This window comes from Caretta caretta, chromosome 8 (genome assembly GCF_965140235.1).
Source record: "Caretta caretta isolate rCarCar2 chromosome 8, rCarCar1.hap1, whole genome shotgun sequence".
Classification (NCBI taxonomy): Eukaryota; Metazoa; Chordata; order Testudines; family Cheloniidae; genus Caretta; species Caretta caretta.
Genome location: NC_134213.1, coordinates 92,295,831 through 92,314,468, shown reverse-complemented (window position 1 = coordinate 92,314,468; position 18,638 = coordinate 92,295,831). Strand labels below are relative to the sequence as shown.

Sequence of the window (18,638 nt, the reverse complement as noted above, 5' to 3'; positions counted from 1 at the left end):
AGTAGGAATTTTACCTGCGTAAGGACTGAGGGATCAAGCCTCAAGTTAGAACCTACTTAAAAAGTTTTAGATAACGTTGGGAATTATTCTGCAGTAATTCTGTCACTTTACTCTTTGTGATGTTATTGCACCCATATTTTCCAAGAAAGGGTTGTCATAACTGAAATACACAAGGTCAATAATCAACCATATCAAATTCGTAAACTATAGGGCAATGTAAGAATGGCTAATATACAGTAGCTGGATGGATGGTGTTGTGGTTAAGGCACTAGACTGGGACCCAGGCAATCATAGAATATCAGAGTTGGAAGGGACCTCAGGAGGTCATCTAGTCCAATCCCTGCTCAAAGCAGGACCAATCCCCAATTTTTGCCCCAGATCCCTAAATGGCCCCTTCAAGGATTGAACTCACAACCCTGGGTTTAGCAGGCCAATGCTCAAATCACTGAGCTATCCTTCTGAGCTGGGTCCAGTTCCTGCCTCTGCCACAGACTTCCTGTGTGACTTTGGGCAAGTCATTTACTTGCTCTGTGCCTCACTTTCCCTCTCTGTAAAATGTAGTAAGAATACTTCCCTGCCACACAAAGCTGTTACAGGGATAAATACATACTGTGAGATGAAAAGCTCATTAATAACTGTAATTAGGAAAAATAACAGTTTGATGGTTATTCCAGGTTAATGGCGTTGATTTGAGGAATGCTAGTCATGAAGAAGCTATCACAGCCTTGAGACAGACACCTCAAAAGGTGCAACTGGTTGTTTATAGAGATGAAGCTCATTATAAAGATGAAGAGAATTTGGAGATTTTCTATGTGGATCTACAAAAGAAAACAGGCAGAGGACTAGGTCTAAGCATTGTTGGAAAACGGTAAGAACTTCTGTTTTTTACCACAACTGCATTCCAAATGAAAATTTATTTTGCCATGCAAACAGTTGTAGCTGTTACATGGAGTGTGAAATACTGAAAGAATGGCTCCAGCCACAAAAGTCGGTATCTGAACTTCTCCTTGGGGGTTTTCAGAGTTGGGGTTTTGATGTAGACACCTCTAGAAAGAACAGTGGCATGTATGTCATGTAATAACACTATTCCCAAGGCTGTTGGTGGTTTCCCTTGGCATTTGGCATTTTGTAGCATAACATAATAGTACTAAGAATATCAGTCTGTGAAGGGTCTGGTCTAGTGACCAAAATTGGGACTGAGAGTTAAGCGCTCTTGTGTTTTATTCCCAACTTTGATTGTGTCTGTGACAGCTGGCAAATCCTAGCCTACCTGGATTAGCTTTCCTAGTTTTAAAATATGGATAGTAGTACTACCTACTGCCTGGAAGTGTTTTGAGGATTAGTTAGAGAGCTCTACAATCATTAACTATAAAATACTAGTCAGAACACAATGCGGAGTCAGAAAGGGTACAGTCAGTAATAGCTGTTTTAAAAGTAAACATGGCTTTTTACTAATGTATTTTTAAAGCATTTCTTTTAAAGTTGTTTATACCAAAGCTGTGGTATATTAAATTAGTCTTTTATTGCTAGAGAAAACTTATAGCACAAACAAAGTCATTGATCAGTCTCTGTGTATAAAACTCACAGCAACTGCTGTTTCTTATTGCCAAAAAAACCCCAGACCCATCATGTAATTATCCCAACTGCTTGTGGTTAGTAAAGATTCTATGGCAGTTTCCACAAGAGTGGAGATGTTTAACCCTGGTGGTGTGAGCAGATTCTCATATGGGTAATTTAATTCTGCTTCCTGCAACCTGATCTGGTATTCTCCAGTCCTCCCCACAACTGCCTTCATGCTAGACTGTTATATAGTATTGCTAGTCGTGCTCCTGTGGTGGTTGCAGTACCCTCCAGAGCTAGCTGAATTTCTGTGGTAGATTAAATTATCCCTGTGTATAGTTAGTATTAATATACCATTTTGTTTGTGAAGCAAGTGGTAGGTTCCTTCAGGATAAAAGATAGTGTATACATTAAGTGGAAGTTAGTATTCACCTCTCTTTGGCCCTTTACTTTCTCCACACCAAGCTGAAGTAGCGGAGCTAAGTACCAAGGGGTTCTTCAGGGACTGAGGAAGGAATTCTCCCTTGTTCTGTGGCTGGTGGATCGACTGGTCTTGTCCCCTTCGTGTTTTAACCCACCTCTACCATGCTCTCGCAAGCCTTACGGTCCAGGTACATGGGACATCCCACAGAGCTGGGCTCTGTGCTGCCCAGGGTGCACAAATTCATGTTCAAGCTACAAGAATCTGTGTGCAGTGCTCTGTGCTCTTCTCTGTGCCTTGGGGCCCTCCAAGGGTGCAGAAAAGAGAGAGCATTTAGCCCTGTGTGAGAAAAAGAAAATCTGTAGTGAAGCCAGTTCTTACCAAGCATCTCAAGAGATAGTCTAACTCTATGCTTAGCAGATTGTGCCTTGGTTTCTGGGCAGTATTTTTATATTACAGTAGCATATGCTTTTCTTATCTGAACAGATTGTACGCACCAGAACTAATAGCACAAGGGGAAAGGGAAATAGTGCATGGTTTACTATTTTAATGAGTTTAAAATCTGTAGCTTATGATCACCTCAGAAGGTCAGGTGTAATCTAAAATTAGTTTTCTCAGCTCCCAAAACTAAAATTAGTGTTTCTCAGCTCCCAAGTTTCTTTTAATGTCTCATAAATGCATGTAATCTGAATTGCACTCACAGAGACTAGTGGATTGTGTAATTAGCCATATGCTTCTTGTATTGTCAGAAATGGAAGTGGAGTGTTTGTCTCTGACATTGTTAAAGGAGGAGCTGCAGACCTGGATGGGAGATTAATACAAGGAGATCAGATCTTGTCTGTTAATGGGGAGGATATGAGACATGCCTCACAAGAGGTTGTTGCCACTATCCTCAAGGTGAGTGCATAATACATTCCTAGATATAAAACTGCAGTTACTGACAGTGTACAAGGTAATTATCTTGGAGTGCTATTTACACATAACCAGGACAACCTGAAACCGATTATCGAGACAGATAGGAATTTGATAGGGAAATTACACTGAGAGATTCATTTAGTTTTAGCTTTACATGTATATTTATGTAGTACATAGTAGCAAAATAAAGATACAGATATTACTTTAGGCATTTATTTGAGAATGTAACCATTTATTTCAAGCAATGGGAAAATGTTATGAAAGCTGAGAGGCATAATATTGTGGAACTGAATTGGAAGGAGATGCTTTTGGTTTTGCTCGCACTAACCTAGCAGCCATAGAATTGCAGTGTAAAATTTGTTCTAGCCCAGGCTTTCCTAACATGTTGGTGCTGTTGCCCTAAAGTACTTGGGGACAAATCCTGGCCAGAAATACATCCAGGCCATGGACAAGCCTGCTCAAGGAGACTCTGTCCCCTCCTTTGCTGCAAATGTCTCAAGGAGACTCTGTCCCCTCCTTTGCTCCCCCCCCCTTTGGGGGGAGGGATAGCTCAGTGGTTTGAGCATTGGCCTGCTAAACCCAGGGTTGTGAGTTCAATCCTTGAGGGGGCCATTTAGGGATCTGGGGCAAAAATTGGGGATTGATCCTGCTTTGAGCAGGGGGTTGGACTAGATGATCTCCTGAGGTCCCTTCCAACCCTGATATTCTATGATTCTATGAAATGCACAATACTCTCCATGGGACTGTGGAAAAGGGCATTGTGGATGGGCCAAGGAGAGAATGCCTGTGTTAAGATAGGAGGGGACAGAAGACTGTGGATGCTATTTCTGGCCATAGGGAATATTATTATAGCCTGCTACCTCTGCCATCTACCTGAAATTACATTGGGAGGAGAGGACTCTGTCCTCAAGATCCCATGAAGGTTCCCTGTGCAAAGTTTTTATTCAAGCTTTGCATGAAGGCAAAGATTTGGCCCACCTAGGAATCAGCAAGCAAGGGTATGAGGATGTGTTATTAAACTGAATCTGCTTATCTTAAATTCAGATTTATTCTGTTTTACGGTATTTTTCCTGCTGATGTATTGTTTTCCGTTGGGCATGTGGGGTGGGGTTTGCTACTGGTTTTGTTATGGACTGTGTGTGTAATTGGTGGCTGGGCATCGAGGGCCTGAACCAAAGATCATTAAGTCAATGGAAAGTCAATGATTTCAATAGGTTTTCTATGAAGTCCCTAGAATCTGGGATGGATGCCTTTTATGTTGTTCAAATAAAACAAATGGAATAAAAAATTAGATTTTAGGTTTCAACATTCAATGGTTTCTTCAACATTGTGGCCTGAAAATATATGTGAGTAAATCTCCGAAAGCTGAAATATTGTAACCCTGTATAAATACCATGTATTATATTTTATTATATTCCAAGTGTGCTCAAGGGCTAGTGCACCTAGAGATTGGAAGACTGAGAGCTGGTTCTTGGTTATCATCAAGGAAAACACCCCAAAGCAGTGAGGTTAGTGACAATTGTATCAATAGACAATAAAGTCATTGCGTTCTGCATGGAATGTAGATGAGGGTCTGTCTGGAGCAGCTGACGGAAGCTGGGAGGTGGATTATTGTTTTAAAATTATCATTATACAGTACTGTTCTTTTTCAGTAGTTTTAAGTAAATCTCTGTCTACAAGATGTTTAAATCAGGTATCCTACACTTAACTATTGGGCAAGTAAAAAGAGAAATGGGCCAGTGCTTTCATTTTCAGCATGTCTCTGGCTTGAGCATACCACAGACATTTAATCACTTTTCCATCTAATAAACCTGCCCTCCCCCCAGAATCTGAATGCTATGTTCCTGTAGCTATTTTTGTAAACCCAAAATAACTTTGACACTAAAGTGTATCTTTGCCTAGCTCATAATAGCAGAGCTGTGTGCAAAATATTGCACTCAAAGAACATACAGAACAATTTTCTACTTCACTTATTTTTTCCAAAATAAAGGAAAATGCTTCAGTTTTCAACCAGTCCAATTGTTTTAGCACTTGCACTGTGAACGGTGTTGCCATCAATACTGAAATCTGTATGCAACAGTGGAGAGTGGCATTATAGGATGCCGTCTCACCTGAATCATACTGTTTTGACCAGGAAAACTTACGGTCATAACAGAGATTCCTTCTGGGAACTCTGGCTCACTCATCAAAGTATTTACATTGTGAAAATCAGATTTCTCCCTGGGGCACCCAGGCAATGCTTTGAGATCATATTATTGCTGTTGAAGATGGAGCATACTGCCTCCTACTCTGAACACAGCCAGCTGTATGGGCAAGTACATAGGGGTATGAAGCCCAGCCTCACCCCCCAACTTTCTCAGGCAACTAGCATCCACATGTGTGCTGGGAGAGAGCAAAGGCTCTGCTTCCTAGCAGGATCTTGATCATCTCCTGAAAAAAGGAGAGAGCTCTTTGCAGCCTTCTGCCCTCTTTGTGAAGCCACACAGGAGTTGCCCAAAATCTGATCCATGGAAAATAAGCCAGTACTGCCTGTCTGTGCTTCATAATTGTTAAAGAGTGTAGCTGAAAAAGGGAAAAATACTGAGACTGGGAGTGGATGAGGGTCAGTCAGCAAGAAAGCAAGTGTTGATTGTGGGGAGTCTTGGAGTGGATGCGAAAGGTTAGAGAGACCTACAAAACAAAACTTCTGCTGGTCCTCCTGGTAGAACTAGAAATCTGGATGGATGTATCTCCAAAGTCAATAAGAGAGAAGATGATTTGAAAATTGTACTTATTCAATAACCACTTAGGAGCCTATGTTTCATTTTCAAAAGTGACATTTAGGAATCTGAGTCTTACTGAAAGTTAATGGGACTTAAGCTCCTAAGTGCTAGATCAATTTGAAAATGAGACTTATGCTCTTTTGAAAGATTTTACCCTGAGTTCCTGAAAACCTCTGTTCCCTACAAAGAAAGAAGGGCTGAAGTTCTCTGCCAGGCTTTGAGCCAAAATTAATATATAGAATTATGATGGTGGCAAAGCACAGTGGGAACTCCTCCAGGAATAGAACCCATGATACCCAGCACCCTACTCTAAGCAGTATACAACACACCCCTGTAACTGCCACTAACATGTTGTTGTCTGAGACCTTGGGAACCTCATTTAACATCTTTGTGTTTCAGTTTACCCAAATGAGGATCATACTTACCTGACAGGGGTGTATGTAAAACTCTGAGTTCCTCAGATGAGAAGTGCTGTATCATTGTGTAACCATACAGACACATTTTCATACAGACACAGTGTATAAAGTTAGGATCCTAAATCCATATTTAGGCATTTTCAGAGGTGCTCTGAAATACTTGCAAATCCCACTGAACTCAATAGGAGCTGCAGGTACTCAACACCTTTGAAAATCTGGTCCTTTTATTTGGGTGCCTACATATGGATTTAGGGGTTTTTGATGCCCATGTTTTGGTAAGTATTACTATTATTGACACTGAAAGTGTCTGTCCTATAGAGTATGTATTAGTTGGGAGAAGTAGGGTGAAAATTGATTTGAGTTCTGATAATTGCATGATGAGTAGATTCTTGAAATCCAGGGCTAAATTTTCAAAGTGGCCTTAACATTTGTACTTTTTTTCATGCGCAATTTCTAAGTGCCTCAAAGCTTGGATTTTGCAAGCTGGTCAATTGCAAATACCGAGGTATGTGAACTAAGAAATGATTTTTGAAAACCTGGCTCCCACTCGGGTTTCCACATAGATCCACCAAAGTTTAAGTATTCTATGTCAATTTATATCAGTTGAAGCTCTAACTTTGTAAGCACTATGTGGATCAACATTTTTAAAATGTTCTACGTTAGCCCAATAGTCGAAACATTTAAATTTGGTGATTGGGCAAACAGTTCTTAAGTTACTGTAAATTGTGGTACTATAAAGAAAAGATTTTCAGATGATGTTGTAGCTTTATAAAACCACACAGCAATGAATGTAATTCCATAGGTAAACACAGATTTTTTGGTGACAATCCATTTATCACTCTTTTTTGTTTCCATTTAATGGTACTCTGCAGTACATGTCCCCTTCTCACTGCATAAGCATATGTGCCTTGTTTGTACTGCATAACTAAGATTTGCCTCACTCTGAACTATTCAATAGAAACTTGTCTGACCCCATGCATTTATTTCTGAGCTTTATTCCAGACTAGTCCATGGAGCTCTCCAGAGAGCAGAGAGCTTGTGCTAATGAGTTCTCCGTACACTCTAAGGAACACTAATCCTGATTCCCCAGAAATTTTATTAGCACTTTGTGGCTTGAAAATCTATTTGACTAGAAATGTTTCTTTGGTGCAAAGCAAGCATGGCTGCAGTTTGGCCGCTGGGATTAAAGTAGGGATGGATGAAAAGCTGTAGAAAATATCCACACGGGTTGGAACTCCTCTGTTCCTAGATTTGGATAGAAATGAATAGTACATTAAATGGCTTGTCACTCACCTAGTTCCAGTTATCCAAACAACAAGCGTGCCCTTTGTCCCACTTACTTTTCTATCTCATTCTGTCCTTTTTCTATACCCATGGATTGAACCTGTACTCAAAATAAAAGTATCTATTTATGATCCTCTGCTTCTCTCTACCATCATCAAACTCAACTTTAATCTTATTGGTCCAGCCCCCTTGCTGTTCCTTTCTGCTTTCACAGTCTAATTCTTTAATATAGTACACCCGCATGAGAGGGTCTCTCAGGTAGTAGGGCTGTCCCATGGATTAGAGAGTTACTCATTAAAGCCACTGGCAGTAGCATAAAATATAGTCTCCCTCGCTGGATACAAATCCAGGCCTTGGGGTGGATTTATCCTAGCCTTAGCTAACAAATCCCTCAGCAGGTTGTCCCAGGGAAGAGAATCTATGATTGATGAGGTTTAAGAGTTTAGATGGGCCCACAAAATAACTCCCCACCCATCCAAAAGCATTTACGATTCCTGCCCCAACCGCTTGTGCACAGGGCCAGACTGAGAATTTTGGGGAAGTTCAGCAAGATGATTTGTGGGATACAATCCAAAGGTCATTGACTCCTACCGTGAAAAAAGTGTCTGTGGGGAGAGAGGAGGTTTTGGTCCCCACCACCCCACAGCGTCCGGCTGCAGAAGTTAGAGCCCTGCAGCTGTTCCGTACGTCCCTAATTCAGACTATATATATTTGCATTTTCCCGGCTATCTTTGCAATGCACAGGGCTAGAAACTTTTTGTTCAACATGGAAGCTGAGCACTCTTTATGTAGTCCCCAAACATGAGCCCCATAATCCATCCCTTCCACAGAAAATCCTCTGGCAGAATCCTGAGGCAGGGAAATTCCATGAAAATCCACAGATTTTTTTTCCCCAAATTCCTTCAGTGGAGTGGAAGCAAAATGTAACATGCTCCACTACAGAGGTAGTCGCATCTGGCCGCCAGAATTCATGGATCTTCGGAGATCTCTGAATCTTGGGGATCTGCGGAAGGGCACAGGGTCGTACATCCAGAAGCCTCTGCAGTGGGTATAGCAGGGGTGGCCAAACAGCGGCTTGTGAGCCACATGCGGCTCTTTTACAATTGAAGTGCGGCTTGCAGAGCGCCCCACCCCTCTTCTCCCCCCATTCTCCACCTTCCAGAGTTGGGTGTTGGGGAGCTCAGGGCTTCTGTTTCAGCAGGAACAGGGCTGAAGCCCTGACAGGTGCCTCCCTCAGGGCAGAAGCCGCAAACCCCAGCCGGCATGCCCCGTGGAGCTGAAGCCCTGCACCCCGGCAGGTGCACCTGGCTCTCGAACTTCTGAAGATTATCGTATGCAGCTCAAAGGGTCAGTAAGTGTGGCCACCCCGAGCTATAGCCTTCTACAGCTCCCTAGCAGCATGACTGTGTTGCTTTTCCTACCTGCAGCAGCCATGGGAACACTCCTTTGAGGGGGGGATTCACCAGCACAAAAGAGGCTCGGTATCAAAACTGATGTCCCCTCTGGCTGTACTAACTCACCTGCAGAATCCCCGCAGGCTGCCAGTGGAAAATGCACCATCCCTCTCATCCATCCTCACACGCAGTCCCAGAGACAAATGGAACTGTGCCATGGAGGTGTCTGATCCCCACTTCTATGGGGCCAGGATCAGATCAGCGTCTGGGTGGTCCCCACCATAGGTGTATCTAAGAAATGTAATCTGGCCCTTTATAACTAAGTCCAGTATTGCGCGTATGACCGGGGATGATAGACCACTTTGGAGAGGAATGTGGAGTAGATAGATGCCTGAATTTCCAGCACAGAAGCCCTGTGGATGCAGGAACTCTCCAGTCTGAAAGCCATCGAACCTATCTCTAGTTTCACTTCTTTGGTACAGATGGGCCCTCACTTCTAGAAGAACAAACCTGGGGCTATAGCATTTGATTTGCCCCACAATTACTGGTTTTATCTTTATTTTCAGGTGAACCAACACAGCATGCATAGTCACTTTTATCCTGCACTGGCTCCAGTCATCACTACCTTACAGAACTTTGTCAGCACCAAGAGGCTGTCGGCAGATGCATCTCAGAGAAATTCAGGTACAAACTAGAGAGAGATGCCAAAATCACGGTGTGTGTGTGTGTGTGTTATTCCTCAAAGATACGAACCTCTGTTATGCTGGTTTAAAAATAAAGTCTTGTATTAGCTGAATCTGGTTTCCTTATCCATCTCCCACAAGATTTATTCTGACATTCCAAACCCCCTGAGCAGCTTCCAGCAAATGCCATTACTTTAAAGTAAATTTCCAGAGAAATGTTTCCTTCTTCTCTAAATATAGACTTCCCACTCTCCTCCCCAGTTTCCCTAACCTGAGGTCCAGAATAGGCAAGATTCTTTCCTGTGTTAATATCACTTACCTTTATCCCTGAGAGGGCCTGAAATATTGCCATTTGTTTGCCATGCCTTCCATAATTCACTTCCATCTTTGCAACTCATTAGCAGTGTGCCGATCCCAAACTCAGGCTGAGAGAACCTTTATAACCCATAGTACCATTCTGTACTGTATGTATGTGCAATATAATATACATATAATCTGTAGAGAAAAGTACTTCTATATATTAATCAAAATCATTAATTCTTGAAAGAAACTGATACCATTGATCTTCAGAAACATATCTGATATATTTTAATTAAAGCCAACACAGTTACTGATAGGTTTCACAGTAGCAGTTACTGAGAGATCCTTTCTAGAGACTTACCTGTCAAAACTCTGGATCTGAATACTCAAACTTTGAGGCCATTTAGCTCCAGTTTCATATTTTTTGCTTCTAGACGATCTCCAATTCTTTCATATAATTTTAGTGCTTTTTAGCTTGCGCTGTAGCTAGTTGTGTACCACGAGGAATCTGTGCCAGCCAGACTGATTAACTTGATGTCTATTATTTACTAATACAGCACAAATTAGAAAAGGAAATCAATAGAACTTTAGCAGGCATAAACCAGACATATACAGTACCCTTTGTGGTGGGGACACTGTGATTTATGAATAATAAGCTGATCTTTAATTGAGTGCAACACACAATAGGTCTATATTCCCTAGGCCAACAAAACACTGCCATTCAATAGATTATGTGAGCAACTGCTGCGTACGGTGGATTGCACAATGGCATCTATCAAATAGAGTGATTGTATCCATGTTTATGTGGATTGCACAATGGCATCTATCAAATAGAGTGATTGTATCCATGTTTATCACTTGGTGAAACAGAAATCCTGTCCTTGTCACATGATCAGCGCCCAAAAGGGCTCTGCTTCTGCTCAGTGATAACTTTGGCTAGTCAGCCAGAGACCATTGTCACCTGACAGTGTTATCTCTTAATTATGTTATCTCTTAATTACAGAAGCTAATTGTTTGTTTCTTTTTTAGTAGGAGTAGATATGGACCTGAGAACTGTGGAGATAATGAGGGTCAGTGAGTTATTTTCTGAAAGGTGTTGTCTCCAACGAAAGCTGTTAATTTTTCACTACTTTTTGGCATGCAAAATTCCATTATTATTTAATTGGTGTTGGCACTTTATGGTTTTATTTATAGCTGTATATGTGAGGTGGTGTTACTGAATTAAATATGTCCAGCCTGCCTGGGTATCTGTTTCTTTTACAGGCTTGGGACCCTATCCTGCAAACACCTGCTACCGAGCATAGTTCTCTGTACAATGAGTACAATGTGGCTGGTTATAGTAAGTCCCATAGTAATATATAAAGGACCAGGCTGTCACCTAACAGAACTGTTGTCTTGAATCACTGAGTGCAGATGGGGACTATATATAGACATACACATACTCACTCACGCGCACACACACACAGAGCTATAGATTGTTACACTGTGAATGGTTATGATATGTTTCTTCCTTTTAGGGACCAAATGATGCCCTTGGTATCAGTATAGCAGGAGGGAAGGGAAGCCCATTAGGAGATGTTCCAATCTTTATCGCCATGATTCAAGCCAGTGGAGTAGCAGCACGTACCCAAAGGCTCAAAGTAAGTTGAAGGAGGACTATAGATAGCCTCCTCTGTTAGTCACTATTTTATCTGGTGCTCATTTAGAAGGAGAGTTCTCAAACATTTGTAAGTGTGGATCACTCCTGGATAGGCACTTAGACCCCCCTCCTCTCCCATTCGTGATCAGAGACAGCCTGTGCCTACTGCTGCTGAGTGCAGTACTTTCCCGTGACAATTACATTGATTGTCTATGTGAAAATGTAACATTAAGGAAGTATTTAAATGTATTTGCAACAGTCTCTTATTGCAGTCCAGTAGCTGGGAACAGAGGGGAAAGTCAGCACTACATGACCAGTCAGCTCTGCAAGGATCAGAGTCAGTTGCTTCACAGGCCATAGGTGGTCCATGGACAACAGTTGGGGCACTCCTTAGATCTTATACAAAACAAAAACTCTGGCAACAAGTAGCTGATTTTAAATTGAAACTGACTTTTTCAGGTGCCAAAGCTAAATAAAATTACACTTTCCCTATTGCCACTTGGCTTTTATAAGGTAAATTCGAAAGACTGTTGCTATTATGTTTCAGTTTTTGATGAACTATTGTGCTGAACATCCTGCGATTAGTGGGTAGACTTTCAGGATAACTATCGTTATTAGAATGATTGCAGTCTATAAGTACCTACTAAAATTAGGTAATGGGCTCTTCAGTCTAGCAAACAAAAATATAACAAGATCCAATGGCTGGAAGTTGAAGCTAGACTAATTCAGACTGGAAATAAGATGTAAAATTTTAACAATGAAGCATAACTAACCATTGGAACAACTTTTCAAAGTTGTGGTGGATTCTCCATCACTTGCAATTCTTAAATCAAGACTGAATGTTTTTCTAAAAGATATACGCTAGTTGAAATAACTATTTCAGGGAAATCCTACATTATTATACAGGAGGTCAGACTAGATGATCTGCTCCTGCGGGAATTCTGCATCAGAAAATTTAAAAATTCTGTGCACAATATTTTAAAATTCTACAAAATGCTGCATATTTTATTTGTCAAAGTAACACAATATAAGCATAATTATTTTGGTAATTTATTTCAAAATACCTGTCAGCAAGTATATCTGTAATAATATAAAAAAAAAAAAGATTCAGGAATTTTTTTTTTTGACAAATAGATTCCTTACTGTGTAAATTAATACAGAACTTTAAGTAATTCATTTAAACTACAATACGTTTCTGTATTTACTGCACCCCTTAGAAGCAGCGTAAAGGCTTGGGGGAGTCAAGGGTAACGGAGGAGCTGAGGGAGAGAGAAGGAGCCCAGGAGTGAACCTGTAGGGTTGTTGGGTGTGGTTGGGAGAAGTATGAAACCGGTTTGGGGTGGGGGATTGTTAGGGAGTTGGGGAGCCTCCCCGTGCAGACCCTGACTGACCCCTTAGCCTCTCCCATTCATTCAGTCAGGCACATCTGCCCCCGTCCCTGTGTGCCCCTCACCCATTTACCCCCTCATCTCCCTGCATCCCTTTACCCCCTCATCCTCATGTGGCCCTGCACCCCTACCTCCTGTTCAGCCCCGGCTCAGTGCTGTCACCCCACCAGCTCCTGTGCCCTGCCCCATCTGTCCCCCCCACGAGCCCTTCTGAGCATCAGTCTGTGCGCCCACCCTCCCAGCACACACACATCCTGTGCCTCCTACACTGGCTCTGTTTGTGTGTCTCCTCCCCACCCCCAGCACACACATCCTGTGCCTCCGACACTGGCTCTGTTTGTGTGTCTCCTCCCCACCCCCAGCACACACATCCTGTGCCTCCGACACTGGCTCTGTTTGTGTGTCTCCTCCCCACCCCCAGCACACATATCCTATGCCTCCTACACTGGCTCCACGGGCAGGGTGGTGTGAAGAACACAGCCGGCTGCTGTGGCAACAGCCTCTGGCGTGTGAAAGGCAGAACTGCAGCACTCCTGGGGCAGAATATATTTTATGCGCAAAAAAAAAAATTCTGCACGTATGCAGTGGTGCAGAATTCCCCGAGGAGTAATGATCACAGTAACATGTCTACACTGCAGTTAAATACCTATGGCTGGCCCATGTCAGCTTGCTTGGGCTTGTGGAACTTGGGTTAAGGGGCTGTTTAATTGCAGCGTTGGCATTTGGGCTCAGGCTGGAACCTGGGCTCCGGGATCCTCCCCACTTGTGGGGTCCCAGAGCCCAGGCTCCAGCGCGAGCCTTAATATCGACACTGAAATTGAACAGCCTCTTAGCCTGAGCCCTGCAAGCCCAAGTCAGCTGACACAGGCCAGCTGTGGGTTTTAAATTGCAGTGTAGACCTATCCAAGGACCCCTTCTGGTCTTAGAAACTGAATCATAATCTATGGAAATGACCTACTTGAAAGAAGAATATATGTAATGTTCACAGGAAAGCCATGGCTCTGATCCTACAATGAGATCCACTAGCATAGACCCGTGCTTAATGGAACTCTGCAAGGGTGCTAAGGCCCGGTATATCACTAGCATATGTTTTTATTAGACTCCAAAGCTTCTATATTTACTCATTTATGAATTAATATGGATAGTGTCTGCTTTCTTATATTACAGTTAAAACACACACACGCACCCCTCTCCTTATCCGTGTACGTGGACATGCAAGTGGCCTTTCCATGTGGAATGGAAATGGTTGGTTGTTAATGTCATTCTCCTTAGTCTATTGCTTACATTTGCAAGTATGACCCCTCTTTGTTTATCTGGGCTGTTATTTTTAAGGAACGTGCATTATCCTTCCTCTGAAGAATGCTGAATGATCAGTGGAAATACAGAATCCTCACAAAAGGCATACTGTATATGAGAAGCATGAGTGTGCAGTGCCAAGTTCATAAGGAATTTTAAGCATCCTTAAATTTAATTTTCCTTAATGCTAGTAATTTTCCATTACTGTTGTACTTTTAGGTTGGAGATCGGATTGTCAGTATTAATGGGCAACCTTTGGATGGGCTGTCTCATGCTGATGCTGTTAATCTCCTAAAGAATGCTTATGGGAGCATTATCCTGCAGGTATGGTGATAAATTGAACATGCAGCTGCAATAGGGTAGATAAGTGGTGTTCAAAAAAGACTAAGCATCACTGGCACAAGACATCACAGCGCAGTGGGGTGCTTCTTGATGTGAATTATACAGGATGAAAGCAATAAATTATTATTTTCATTCAAAAGTTCTTTATTGCCACCCATACAGACTGTGAGTGTGATTATATAAAAGCATAACATGGGGAACAAAACGACTTGTTGCTACACATGATAAAGCAACAAAGCTTTTAGCTTCTAACACTTTTTTTCAAAGTAAGTTAGCTACAAACATGGAATGACTCCTTTTCTTGTGCTGCTAGCCTGGGACTGAGCTGTCCAAAGTATTAATTTCCTTGTTCATGAAAGTGAAAAAAACCTAAAACTCTAGTTGTGTTTGGTATAAATTATTACATCTCAATTCAATATATTAGTGTGTAGGACTGACTATCAACCAAACTACAGCACTTGGGTACACAGCTGATAAATGTGGCAATTAAGAGTAATCTTGGAAGGGAAAAAACACTATTGAAGAATGTGTAGGTTTTTTTTTTTTTGATTACAGCAGCCCTCTTCTATGTCTCCAATATACACAACTTGATCCTGCCAAGCGGAAAATACTGGATACAAAAATCTACAAAGAAAATTTCAAAAAGAGAGCTTGTGATAAATAGTGCAGTGACATCAAATTAATCTGTTGGGTCAGATCCTCAGATGATGTAAATCAGAGTAACTCCATTGAACTCAATGGATCTAAAGCAACTTACTCCAGTTGTGCTAGATATAAGGCTAAATACTCAACCTTGAAACTGAAAGGAAAGTGCAGTTGTTTGCTTAAGTGTTTGTAAATCAGCAGAAAGGTGGAAAGATACTGTCATTTAGTGGTCTAATTGTTCCCCACTATTATACTTACTACTGGTCTATTTTTATTTTTTTTACTGGGATCAAAAAAACAAACAAACCCAGCTTAATCTTTACACAAAGAAATGGGGAAAATAAACGCCAAAGAGGAGGTTCAAAGTAGTGCTGATGCGTAAAATTACTATAAAAATTAGAAACCAAGTTTTTAAAAAAAAAAACCCTCTAAAATATATTATTAATATTATGGCAAAGCAAATCTTAATAGATTTTTACGCTTCTTATTTTGTTCAACAAAGTTAAAATAAACATTTAAAACTGAGTTCAGGATTATTCAGTTTCTTCCTAGTGTTTTGGACTAGCTTGTTCTCTTTTATATTTGTTCTTGGACTGGTGACATGGTGGTAGTTGAGCTCGTTCTGCAGCTGAAGTCAATTGGAGCTACGTGGATTTACACCAACTACAGATCTTGCGTGTTAAATTCTTTTGTTTCTCATATTGTTGCTGCCAATCAGTACTGTTGTTTTGATATCCACTCAGTTCACAAATTAGAATATGAAGAAGAATGATTTAAGACCAAATGGTACTGATATTAGATGGAGTGCAAAAAATACTAGCTCATTATGTATTTTTAAAGATTAAGATTTCTAATGAAGCATATTGTCAAATATTCAGTTTTAAAAGAAAGCATTTTTGTAATATGCATTTCTTTTTAGAAAATGGTCCTAGTATACAGAAGTTGAAGTTTTTTCGTCTCACATTCACAACTGCTAGATAGCTTAGAATTTGCTTACTTTCTCTTACACATTTTGTATTTTTATTCTCAATACAATGCAGTCCTTTTCCACAATTAAAAAAAAATTGCTTTATATTTTAAAATACAATTAGACAGGTAAACAAAGTATTCAGGTATATTAGTGGAAGCTGTAAATATGATCAGGAAATGATTATATTAATGCTAAGTATTGGTACTTTTTAATACTTTTTTTATTACAACAATATAAGTGGAATAGTTCTATCAGTCTGATAATCATGACTGACATGTCATTAAGTAATTGTATTTATTATCAAGTTAGACCACCTCATGGCAAACTGCACTGAAAGGTCAGATAATTATGTTCACTGGGGTGGAAAGGCTTATTATCGGGATGCCCTGTGAAGGGTGTTAAAGGAGTTTGCAAATGGAAGATTAGGTTCTCGGGGGAACAATCATCCCTTCTTGCTGTTTTGATGCTTCAGTTTAAATTAATCTGCTTTCTGCAGGTGTAGTAATGAGATAAGAAGCTTTTTACAAGGTTGTTGAACTCTGATACATTCTTACTGCCACAGATTTGTGAATATAGATTTATTTTGCCATCGGGTTTTATTTAACAAGGAAATACGACAACTTTCCCCCCTACTGGAATATTGTTGTAAAGAAATTTATTCCAGCTCCTACCTTCTGAACTATGTGCACTTCTGCCGTTGCCCTGACCACCCCAAAGGGAATGAATTATGAGCCTGAAACCTAGAACATGAAATTCCTATTAAAACTGTGGCATTCTGGTTTTTGCTTGATGATTTTACTAAGAATCACTGTTTGATGGGTTAGGACAGGGGTTCTCAACCTTTTTCTTTGAGCCCTCCTTCCCCCCCCCATGTATTATTAACAACTCCAGGGCCAGTAGATGGGGAGCCTCAAGGCTCTGGGCTTCAGCTGCCAGGTAAGGGGGAGCTTGGGGTTTTAGCCCTGTGGGGTTCCAGGCTTTGGCCGCCAGGGAGAGGGAAGGTCTTGGGCATAGATGTACTTTGATTTCTATTTGGAGGGGGGGCAGTGCCCTGGGGGGGAGTGCCTCCTCCACCCCCTGAGTCACCTCAGCAGCCCACCGAGCCTGTCTGTGTTGAGGGAGGGTGCAACCAAAAATTATAAATCTCTGTTCCCTGAGGGCTCTGCCAGCCCTGGAGCCAGCTCCACCTGCCCGGGCGGCTCTTATCGGCTGCACACGCAGTGAAAGGGGGCTGGATGCTGAGGAGCAGCTGAAGCCCCCGGGCACCAGCAGCAGGAGACGGGGAAACACCACGGACACCTGTTCCATGCCATTAGCCAGCGCAACAGCTGCCCTGCACTGTCTGGCTCCAGCTACCTGCCTCTGACCTGGCCAGGGGGCTGAGAAGCAGGTTTGCTATCTCATGGAGTCATCTGAATCACGGAGTAGAGTGTTCACCCATGGGAAGTGAAAAGCAAAAGCTGTTCACTAATGCGTGGCCTTTACTAGATAATGAAGAGAGGCATTTCTGAGCTCCACATTTTTACATGGCTCCTTTACATGGCCCACAGAAAGTGGAATATGTTGCAGGAATACAGACAGAGTCTAGAAAAGAAGGGGAAATACTTTATTGGAGACAAGGCATATAAACAGAGAAATTCAAAGAATGGATTGAGTTGAAGCCTTCTATGCTTCAATTTGTTTCATTGAGAAAGTAAATCATCCTTGAACTTAGCTTCACCTTACGTTTCACCTTTCATGTCATTGGTTTCATCTAAAGTATTAAGTTCCTTCCTGTGTGTTCTCTACTTACATGCTTTCAGGTAGAAGCAGAAAAATACAGCTCATTTATTTCTGTTTAAATATTCTGCATAATTACTAATACTAGAAAACGTTAAAAATTGTGCTTACCTTGTAGCCGTAAAAATCCACTCCTTTTGAAGAGGGAGGTATTGATCACTGATGAATTAATCATGGAGCATCAGCTTTAATCTGGTTATTTATTGAGTGGGTTTCTGAACTTCAAAAATCTGTCCCTTTGCCTGCCATGAGCCATGTGCTCCCCTCTGCTGCATGTATGGAGAAGCAAAAGTGAGCGTTAATTGTGGTAAAATGAGGCCATGAATAGGAATGATAGCTACGCAGCATACTCCTGTCATTGGCATGTATCTAAAGACACTCTGTCAACAGCAATTCCTTGTGTTGTAATATGAGCATCAACAGGAGCAGTGTGCCTGGCCAGACAGGGAGGGAGTTGGGGAGCAACCACTTTCCACACTCAATTTGAATGAAATGTACATGCTTGCAGCTACAAATGTTTAGAAGATTCCCAAACCACTTCATAACAGTTCCTCATTTTGTTTTCTGCAAAGAGAGAATGATCTAAAACTAACGTTCTGTGGAACCAAAAATTATTCTAGAGTGGAGACGGTCACTTTGTCTTTAACTAATCCCGTTGTCCCTACATGTTGCAGGAGTCTTTTCCATGTGATTTGCAAAACTTAGGCAGCGTGTTCAAGTAATAGTTAGCTATCAAATTATTTGTGCAGTGAGCAAACTTTTTAACTAACTTTAATAAAAGTTGATGTAGATTGTTTCAATTTGAATTTACTTGCTGCTATTGTTGTTGGTTGTATTTATTTGT

The 18,638-nt window shown here is 41.4% G+C and overlaps 1 protein-coding gene across 6 annotated transcripts in view; it reads left to right on the top strand.

Moving 5' to 3' along the window:
• Window positions 1-18,638, top strand: part of PATJ (PATJ crumbs cell polarity complex component) — a 211,293-nt gene that overhangs the window by 182,963 nt on the left and 9,692 nt on the right. For 4 of the 6 annotated variants that reach the window (XM_048861224.2, XM_048861228.2, XM_048861226.2 and 1 more), the window contains 7 exons: window positions 675-868; window positions 2,731-2,878; window positions 4,318-4,404; window positions 9,319-9,436; window positions 10,765-10,805; window positions 11,253-11,375; window positions 14,278-14,382. In XM_048861224.2, coding sequence (XP_048717181.2) covers window positions 675-868; window positions 2,731-2,878; window positions 4,318-4,404; window positions 9,319-9,436; window positions 10,765-10,805; window positions 11,253-11,375; window positions 14,278-14,382 — 816 coding nt within the window. The remainder of the gene's footprint in view (window positions 1-674; window positions 869-2,730; window positions 2,879-4,317; window positions 4,405-9,318; window positions 9,437-10,764; window positions 10,806-11,252; window positions 11,376-14,277; window positions 14,383-18,638) is intronic. The other 2 variants (XM_048861229.2, XM_048861225.2) reach the window with 1 other exon arrangement.